Source organism: Periophthalmus magnuspinnatus, chromosome 7, assembly GCF_009829125.3.
Source record: "Periophthalmus magnuspinnatus isolate fPerMag1 chromosome 7, fPerMag1.2.pri, whole genome shotgun sequence".
NCBI classification, from domain to species: Eukaryota; Metazoa; Chordata; class Actinopteri; order Gobiiformes; family Gobiidae; genus Periophthalmus; species Periophthalmus magnuspinnatus.
In genome coordinates, this window is record NC_047132.1 from 23747665 (window position 1) to 23758628 (window position 10964).

General features: G+C 38.8%; 1 protein-coding gene across 1 annotated transcript in view; it reads left to right on the forward strand.

The window, feature by feature from the left end:
• The window catches only part of opn7b (opsin 7, group member b), a 63038-nt gene extending 53103 nt beyond the window's left edge, over positions 1–9935 (forward strand). The window contains exons 5-6 of the mRNA XM_033970301.2: positions 4020–4354; positions 4733–9935. Coding sequence (XP_033826192.1) covers positions 4020–4354; positions 4733–5233 — 836 coding nt within the window. The 3' untranslated portion in view covers positions 5234–9935. The remainder of the gene's footprint in view (positions 1–4019; positions 4355–4732) is intronic.
• The last annotated feature ends 1029 nt before the right edge of the window (positions 9936–10964 follow it).

The window sequence follows — 10964 nt, forward strand, 5'->3', positions numbered from 1 at the left end:
AGGAGTAACTTTCTTTAACTGGTCTAAACAGAAATGTGTAGCAATTCATTTAATTTAAGCAATACATGTTTTCCTATGCATTTAAACAGTCTGTAAAGTGAGGGACATGGGAACTTTGACATTTATTCTTACGCTTTTGACACTTTTTTGAAATATAAGTTTTCATCTGTTGGGCAAAAGACACTTAAGGCAATATCCCTCTTTGCAAACTGTACAATTGTAATGCAAATTGATAGAAATAATTAAACAGTTTAATGAAAAGGCATCCCCTTAAGTCCTTTCCAGACCAATCGGAACAAAATGAAATCCTGGCAAACAAGACACACATGCAAAGAAGCGTGCATATTGCTGGCAGAATGTTGAGCACAAAATATCACTGGAGGGAGGCAGACCTTATTTAACCCATTTAACCCGGCACATTTGCATGAGTACAATTGTGAATTTAGATACATAAATGCTACTCCAATTACCTCATGTTTTAATGTTTGAGGACCTGAACAAATCCCTTTGAATAACATTTATTCAGCATTCTTGGAAAAAAAACTGTTTTGTAAAATTTTGTCAAAAATGTATTTATATTCTATAACTAATCAAACCCACGTCCACGGTGTTTTAAAAAGACTCACTGTATTACGCTTTAAAGCAGACCTATTATGCAAAATTGTCTTTTCAGAGATTTAAACAATGTTGTATTTGTTTTCCCTTTTCATCTACCTCTCAAAGTTGTATTTGGAGTGACTCGTGCAATTTTTAATCGCTTATTTTCAAGAAGCCATATCACCGATCAATCCCCATTTTCACCACCACCATCATACACCTGCTGCTTTCTACTTCATTCTTCAATTTTTTTTTTTCTTAATCGATAATACAGCAGCGTCCTGTAGTCATTTTGGTATAAATTTTAAAAAGTTACTTGCTAGAGCTGCATGGCTCTTTGTTGTGAAGATGTTTGCTGAGACGTCAGCTCACATTGCATACCACAGTTTTCTAAAGTGGATCTCAGCAGACTTGTTTTTTAAATTTTTATTGTTGTTTTAATTTTTTTTAGATGTACATTACGATTTAAAATGTGCAAATGATAACATAATGATCCTAAATTATAACTTATATTTATAGCAGACACAATACATTCTTAACATTATGTTCCTGGATAGGTTATTTATGCTTATAATCTATGTACTATGAAGACAAATGCACTTGACAGATAGACATGGGTGCCCTGCAACATGCTAAGCTTTCTTCAACCTTCTCTCTCACTCTCACTCTGTGTGTGTGTGTGTGTGTGTCTCACTCTGCAGTAGTCCTTTTAATGAACCACTACTGACAAACAAATTTACCCCCGGTCCACTTATCTAACATTGGAACATAGCCCCGAGATTTCCTATGGATTCCCTATTTGCTCGAATCAACTGATAGCGATCTCTGCTGATGAAGTCATGGGTAACTACATCAAAATCTATACAGGAGGAAGAAGCGTACGGTCAAGTCAAAGACTGTACCAGAGCTCCTGCTGTGCTCTAAGTAATTGGGTTTCTCAGTGGCTTCAAGGAGGTGAACAAGACACTGGAATCAATGTTAGACGTGACTGGAAGGAGATGGGGGTGGATAAGATGAGAGTCCAGGACCAGGTTTTCTCAATCAAATACCTGATTTTCAAACTGTGAAAAGAGGAAGTTAAGTATTTAAAGGCACTATACCCTATTTTACTGCTTTAAAAACAGAATGAGTTCATTTGAAACAGTTATTTTTCACGTATCTTGTCCATTCCAAGCCTCCTGATTATTCACTGAGCGTTTTTCACAACTTTCAGAGACCAGAGTGGACTTTGTCATTGCAGTGAAGTTAATGACAACTACACTGCTAATGTGCACTTTCTGATTATCGGAAAATAAAGCGCTTTATATAACATATTATAACCCCAAGAGTTGCTTATGCAATATATCTGTACTGGAGAAAGATAAATTTAGCTCAAATACATGGGAAAAAATCAGCTCTCACAAACCCTTCAGCATGTTGTAGTTAGAAAAACTGCATGCCTGTGCTGTACTACGGGTACTCACAGCCAGCTCAGTCCTTATCTTACCCTCATCATCAGAGGTATAATACTCCCTACATTGGAAGCATAGCCAGACTGGACTGCAGTAGACAAGAATGGACAGATATTCACAGATTTAGAACTAGTTCTTTCAGACAACAACGAGAAACTGGGGTGGAACACCCATGCACAGCCAAACAGAGCATTGCTTTTGGCTCTTACTTCCTGGTTTGTGAGTGATCCGACTTTATTATTAGATGTAGACACGCAGTCGTCTCATTTTGTCACTAAGTGTTGCTTTTACAATATGGCAAATGTCAGGTCCCTTTGGTTTAAGGAGCAAATCCAAAGCCTTCTCATCACACAAGTGTTTACCGATCACTTGTGACCTGTTGAGACTGCAGTTAGTATCATTGGTTCACTTTGCGTGGATTTGTGGATTCAGGAGGTAGTGACTACTTGTAATGTAGATTGGTTTGAGTTTAGCTCTGTTACCTGAACCAAAAAATTCCAGTGAACGCACTTCAAGCCCTTTTCAATCGAGTTCAATGTTTCTCTGTTAATTACTGAAAGGTCAAATTGGAGTTTTGACTCACACAACCAATTAACGTTATTTTTAGATAGTGGGAACAGTGTTGAACAAAGTTTTCTTTGTCTTGCTGGAGTTTCAGTGTTTGGAAAAAAGATTCTTAGATTGATCACGTTAATCGCTCACTAAACCCCATTTTGATCGCTCTCCTGTTGTTTTGTCCCTGGCTAAGGTAACTCTGTCACAGTATATGTCATGTTGTGGCCTTATACTTCTGAATTGGACCCCACTGAGCATTCCTGCTATAAGATTGACCAATAGATGTGATGCTCCGGATGCTTCAAATCTATTACAGCCATCTGTAATGGCCAACCACGTCTTCCCTGCAGCTATAATCACCACTTTCTCTCCTCTTCTCCTCTTCTCCTCTCCCCCTCTTCTCTGTCCCCTATGTGTGCTTGAACCGGAGAGACTGTGACATGCTGTTGAAGAGGCTGGTGCCACTGCAGATAAGGATGCCTCTGTTTGGGAACTCACTGATTGCTCTGTGGCGAGAAGCCCTTGTACAAATCAATTCCAACAGCTGCTTAACTGTGTGCAGCATTTTGGGAGATCTCTGGATGGATCCTTATTCACAGTGTGGACCTTGAGTATAATAGATAGGACCCATCAGCATTTAAAGGCTATTGATTACAGCAGCACTCAACAGTACAAGCCAAACGGTGCTTTTCAGATACGCATCTCTTGATTATTTGACACATCACTTGCGCTAAGTTAACAGACCTCAGATCAAGTATTGGGTCCATCTCTCCGTGGTAAAGATTTGTTTCTACGTATCAAAGCTCACAAATTCGCTTTCAATCAATGCTGTCATCTACTAAGCTGTACTTCTTCCACCTAAGTGATATATGAGAGTGACAGCGCAGAACGATAAGAAACTGAGTGCAAAAGGCATTTACCTCCCACATCAAATACACCAATCTTTTTCCCGTATGAAATCATAAAACTGTCCATATCACTATGAATCATTATTTCAATGGAGAATTTGAAATGTTTTTTTCTGCAAAAATATGATATAATGTAGGTTGCAATAATGTAGGTGTAAAATGTTCAATGTTCATGTGCACCAACCAGTCAACAGTGTAACGATTATCTGGAAGGCTTTAAAACAGCTTTGTAGTCCCTATAGAATTTATTTCCTGTCAAAATCTGCAGCACCATGCAAAATATGGCAATGGCAGTGCCCACAACAACTTCCAGAAAAAGATGAATACTACTTTAAAATAAAAAAAATCTGAAAGGTTCCATTTTTTATTTTGGCTTCTCTCACTACAGTCTCCACACAGTGTATTTCTGTCACTCCTCCCAACTTGTACACAACCCACATACAATTTGTTATGCTTGAATTTGATCTTTTCTCATCTTCATTCGCATCTTTATGTCTTTTGTCTGCAGGTAGTAAGTTTTCATCCTCTCACGCCTCCCTGATGGTCGCCGGAGTGTGGTGCTACGCTGGAGTCTTTGCAGTGGGGCCTCTGTCAGGATGGGGGCAGTATGGAGCAGAGCCTTACGGGACAGCCTGCTGCATAGACTGGCACGCTCCCAGTGAGAATTCATCAGCCATGAGTTACATCATGTGCCTCTTCTTCTTCTGCTACATTGTGCCATGTACCGTCATCTTCCTCTCGTACACTTTCATCCTGATGACTGTGCGAGGGTCCCGACAGGCAGTGCAGCAGCACATGTCCCCCCAGAACAAGATCACCAATGCACATGCGCTTATCATCAAGGTACGCTATGAGCACACTGCTCATCAAAATGGGGCTGGGAAAACTCTGCTTGACTTTAAGTTAATTATTATCAGATAATGTGTAATAATATTTTAGGACATTTGCCCACCAACCTAAAGGTCAGTGGTTTAATCTCAACAACAACCAGTGCATGCAGATGTTACGTACTTGGGTCAGACACCTCACCTAAGTTGCCTAAACCTGATGTAGAATCTTGCAGTCTTGGCAGTCTTGCTTCTGTCAGTCTACCTCAAAGCAGTGAGCCTATACAATACACTTTTAATGTATCATCTTCATTTTTGGGATAAGTATTAGATTTAGCATTTATTTAATTATAAAAAGGCTAACTTTCTATGTTTTTTGTGTTTTCCTTTCCAGCTCTCTGTGGCAGTCTGCATTGGCTTCCTCACAGCCTGGAGTCCTTATGCTATAGTGTCAATGTGGGCTGCATTTGGGAACCCAGTGACTGTGCCACCCATGGCTTTTGCTCTGGCAGCTATTTTTGCCAAGTCGTCCACCCTTTACAACCCCATTGTATATCTCCTCTTTAAACCCAACTTCCGCAAGTCATTGTGCCGGGACATGGCCCAGTGCAAGAGCATGTTCTGTGCATGTTTTTGTGGTCAGAGCTCCCCACAGAAGGGAGTGTGCAGGGATGCTCATTTTAAAGATGAGTGTAACTCTACCCGCCTGTCCAACGGGCTGCCAGAGAACCACGGGAGCTGCCGGCACTGCCCTTGTCCAGCGTCACCCCTGGGGCATGGGGGGCACTGTGAGGGACACAGTCCACAGCAGACTGCCAGGATACTGAAAGGATCCATGCACAGCGAAGTGGCCGTCAGTCAACTCTCCAACGAGCTCCAAAGTGACTTTCTCTAGGCCAGGACAGCCAAGAGGAGAGGACAGTTAGAGAAAAGGGAAAAGATGAGATGATATTATAAATTACGCTCTGATGAGGCATACCATGCTCTTCTTTGACATGCACCTCTTTATCCTACAAACTGTGTTGTATGTATCCATCCTTACTGTCAGATTTCCATTAACTTCCCATTGTGGCACATGTTTTTGAAAATATACTGACGACAGCAGACAGGAAGTTTCTCTGCCATTACAATCATATCTTGATGCTTCTGACACATCAATAATAATAATAATGAGGAAATAAGCTGTGTTGTTGACATCACCTACTGATATGTTATACCTGGTTGGTGTTTACCTGCACATAAGCATGCTGATGGAAGGTATGGAAATATACAAAGAGGTTAGGACTATTTCATCCTTACTGGGAGAATACAACTGATCACAACCCAATACTATTTAAAATATCAAAGGAAAAAAACATTTGAACTATGCCGATCCATTTTCTCTGAGTTTACAGACTTGCAAAAACAGTTCCAGGGACTGTGGTGTCTTTGCTGGTGGAGATAATGCCTCTTTGAACAATTCTCCCTTTACTCTCTCAGATTTACATCAATATGAAGTCAATTCTATGCCTCAAATACAAGTTACTGCCAAAAAACATACAACAACAATGTACAATTCAAAATGAGCCAAACAGAATCACTTTATAACATGCATGAAAGGAGGACATGATATAGACTACCTTTTATATAAATATTTATTAAATACTGTGTATAAAGATGTAATGTTTGTGCATGCTTCTTACAAAGACAGGGTTGTTTCTCTTAGTAAAAGTTTAAACATTAATTTAACTAAAGTCACACCATCTACCTCTAAATCTAAGCAGGGTCTGTAAAGGATCCCAAATGCTATCAATGTTGGTTTTGTCTCAGTACCTATGGCACTTTTCAAAAGATGATATTTTGGAGATCAACATATGTTACCAAATCTAAAGTACTTAGTAATGTCTATTGGTGTTGTGTTTGTATATGTTTGTCTGGTCATTGTAAAAGCCATTAACAAAACGCCTCAAGCTTCAAACAAGAAGACTCATTTAAATTCATATTTATATAGTAAACGAAAATCCTAGTAATGTTAACGTTATATGTGTGTTTGTATGTACAGCATGTGAATGGAGAGCAGGACCTTTCAAAAATGCTGGAGAAGAAAGTTTACTCTACAGTGTTGCTATCTTTGTATCAATAAGACTTATCAGGTGCAATTCAAAAGATCGTTTTCAAGATTTACCTAAGTGCAAAAGGGCGACTGCTACTGCCCATGTTTTAACTCTTAGTAAATGGTCCATCTTCTCACAGATGTATGGGCTCGTAATGCCATATCCAAGGACTTGTGTTGAATAATAGGGTTCATCTCTGCTACTTCTTATTCATCTTATTCATTGTTTTGCAGACAAGCTATGGGAATTATTTTGTGGCTCTTTCAACACCCACGTGGGATACATAAGGGGGCGTTGTTGGAGAGCGAATTCACAAACCCAAGTAAATTGCATATACGCTGCAGTTCTGTCTAACGAGCCACCGACTGAAATTTGACTTTTTATTTGAACACTGAATCCCCAGAATGGATAAATACGATGCCCATATTATTTCAGAACACTCTACCCACACGCTGAAAGGGTGATTTTTTAGTTTGAAAGCACCATTGCACTTGGTAAATTTTTAGAAAACCAATTTTTTTTTTCAGTATTTGTTTTGGAAGTCCAAGCAGAAACATTGTGCAGGTTTGTTTTTTTCTAAGGTGTCTCTGCGTGTGTGTGCTTTCCTGAACTTCTAACCTACATTTCGATTTCTTCCGTGCCATCTGATAGCGTCAAAAATATCTATGTATATAAATATGTCTAAGCCAATGTGTGCTAAATGTTCTCTATGCATGGATTAAAAGCCTCATGAAGGAGTTGGAAGCGGTTAGTCATTCAAACATTATTCTAACAGAAAGTGCCCCGTGAGCATAGCTGGGCTTAGGGTTGGTTTGTCCAACAAGCACTTCTGCTAACAACCCAGGGAGGTCATCAAAGCAAAAATGCTTCAGTGTGTTTTTAAAGGTCCTGTATTACATAAAATTGACTCGTGTGAACTTTAAGCCATGTTATAATACTGTTACCTCATCAAAACATACCTGGGGTTGTAGTTTTCACGTTGGCTATTTCACGTTGGCTATTCCGGTTTAGAAATCATCCAAATGATTCTAATGAAAGTGTATGGTGTTTAAAATAGAGTGGAGCACGCCTTGTATTACCACATGACATCACAAGGTGGAACAGAGCCTAAATATGCAGGGTTTGTGTGTTAAACATGTGAATGAAACGAAACGCAACTCCAGGTTTGTTTGTGATGAGGAAAACAGTGTAATATGGGCCCTTTAAGCTCATGTTTTGGGTGACTATCATAGCGTTGAACTACATCCTTACATCGTCAGTTCGTCTTTGCATCTCTTTATGTGTTTTCTATGGAATACCTGAGCCTCCCGTTATGTGCTTTCACTTCCAGTTTAGTTTAAATCATTTGCTGGAAGTCATGCAGAACAACCGTGTCAGCACATATGAAGCATTCTGCTGCTCCCTGCAATCCTTTGTAATTCAGAGGGTGTCCTGTTTACTGCCACGGTTGGATGATAAATAGCGTTTCTCCATGAAGTTAAATTGGGCTTTTACATGATATTGACAACGTGGAAAAGACCCCTATACCATACAATGAAGATGGAATGCAGGTGTTTGCTGCTAAAGAACTCACTCTACTGTAAACACCAGTACTTGAGGAACCTGTTCAGGGTTTGGCCTGGTTAATACTTGGATGGGAGGCCGCTGGAAATAGCATGTGACAGTGGGGCAGCTGTGGCACTGTTGGTGTGTCCTTGGGCCACTTGACTTCGCTCACATTGCGTGGTCGTATTGCGGTGTATGCTTGAGCGTTGGTGATGGTTGGAGGGGTCGATTGAGCGGATTGCCAGCCTCGTTTGAGTTGCTTTCGTCATTAATTAAACCAATTAGGGAGAATGTTGCACTGTAAAATAAATCTGGAGCCATCAGAAAATTATAAATAAAATTGTTATCATATTTTAGCCATTGCACGCATGTATGACTGAAACCAAAACTCATTTAAAATATGCAGATTCCCATTCAAAGACAACCGTTAAACTGTGTCTCCATATTCTTCTGCCTGATCTTCAGTACACTTCTAACCAGGCGTCAAGCTGTGAAAATCTGATGTCTCTATTTTGTCTCAAGGAAAAATGCAAATGAAACAGTCACATTTGTGCATTGCTAGCCATTCCCGTTCATTAAGATTCATCAAATGTGCATAGTTTGTATAATGTAGATACACATGTGAACAGTCAGGGATTTCTATGTCAATGTTGTTTTGCATGAGTGTCTATGAGGTCTACATAAAGACTCATATTTGATGTGTGTATTATTTATGTTACGGGCCCAATGCTGCTGTGTTTGGTTTGATGTGTATTGGCAGCTGAGATGGTTGAGTCTGCAGGTGGCTTTGGTTTCCTGTACTTTACTTTCATAAGCTGTGTGGTAGACTGCTGCATGCTGGGTGCTCACTTTGAAAAGGTGGGGTGTAATTATTCATAGTGTTTACTAGTTCACTTAAAGTTACCATTTGCAAATATATATAATATTTTAAAATATAAAACATCCATTCATATTACCCAATACTGTCTTCAATAATCTAAAGTACAAAATATAAAATGAATCTAAAATAACTTTCAGAATTTACAATATAGAAAATATAATGAAACTTACGGATTTAATTATGTTGTTTTTAGGTGCCACATCAGAATATTTGTGTCATACATATTGATACCAGCCATTTTGAAAAGTAGAACTGTTAAAATTGAAAAACAGCATGTTACGTCTACCTCCAACTATCCCAGAATGTACATGGAATTTTTTATTTAATTGTTTGAAAATGCCCATTGTTGATTATAATAAAAGTAATTTATATGATACTTGTCTCCGTGGAGATGACATTGCTTTGCCTGGCGTATTAAACATGTCTATCTTCATTCTGTAATTAATTAATTAAAAAGTGAAAACTGGAGAAACTGCATTTTCACTTTGAGCAGGGTTGGCCCTCCATAGATCTGATCTGTGTCTTAGCTTGGAGGCATCACCTGCAATCTCTGTGATGATAAATAGGTTAAATGCCATACTATGGAACATTCTAGTCAAAGCAGTAGCATCTCCATCTCCTCAGAGTCAGTTTTTCTTATGCAGTATGTGTTCTATAGTGGCTTGACAATGCCCGTCCAATCATTTTGCCTTAATTTGTCTGTTGCTGCTCTGTTCTTTTTCTTTCTGCAAACTGAGGAAGCTACTTTATCAAAACCAAACATGTAAATTATGGTAGGTGAGCAAATGTCTCCTCTGCTCCTCCTCCTTTGTCCAATACAAAGACTGAATGTCCACATCTTGTACATACTGATTTGTATAATATGAAAATACGTCTAAAAGTATATCATCATTATTACAATTAAAGTTATGGTTATTTTTAATGTCATGTTTGTTCCTAATGCACTGTGACAATTGTTTACATGATTTTATTTTGAGCTTTCAAACATGTTAAAGATTGTATTAAAACTATATTCAAAGACATATTCTTTGTTCGGAGCTAAGACGATTTAGATTTCAATAAAAAATGATATTCCTGCCTTTGACGTCTTCTATACATAATTATATGCTTTTTATCATAGATTTAAACAGGCCTGTGTGTGTACGCTAAATAAAATGCATAATCCATAATAATCCATCCTTATTAAGGCACATTGTTGAAGGAAGCCATTATCTCAAGCAGAAACATTTTTCTTTTCAAAAAATACAATCACCTTTTAATACACACTGAAAGGACCAGAAGTGGCTTAGTGGCAGAACACGTGCACACCAGTGAGACAGTTAGTGGTTCAATCCCGATTCTGGGATTCTTGTGTCCTTGTGCAAGACACTTGTCTTATTGCATGAACATGGGGGTTGTGGGTGTGAATGTCAGGGCAATGGATGGAAATTAGGTCATGCAGTTAACGTATCGTATGTATGTTCACACTGTCCCCAGTAAATGAAAAAGAGAAGCAACACTGATTATTTAATATGCGTTTCATTAGTGTTTCTGAAGTTGAATTATATGTGCAAAATGTTTCTGCTTCTACTGTGATCTCTCTATTCCTCTCATGCACTGGCCTCTCATGCATTCTGAAAGGAGCTTCTCTGCAGGTTGACTTCACAGGTTAACACCACTTTAGCTCAAATTGGATTGGTCTAAATGCACAGAATATCAAAATGTAAGGCCGATTTCTGTATGTATTTTACACTGCTCTGCTCTTAAAATCATGAATACTTTGAGGATGAAGTGCTGGTGTAGTTATTCTTATATAAAACATTACCAAAAGAGAAGTCACATGAACATGGCTAAGAGTTTGTGTGTGCCTCCCAGCAAGAAGATTGTGGGTTCAACTCCTGGTCACGCTTGGAGTTTGCATGGCCTGGTTTTGTCCTGGTATAATGGGCAAGTTGAAATTTTTGCTCTGTATTACACTTAAAGCAGATCTATTCTGCAAAATCTTTTAACCATGTTATATTTGTTTCTCTTCTTCTCATTTACCCTCTCAAAGCTGTTTTCTGACTGATTTGTGTGACTGATGTTTGAGCAATCTTGAATCACTTATTTTCAAGACGCCGATAAACCCC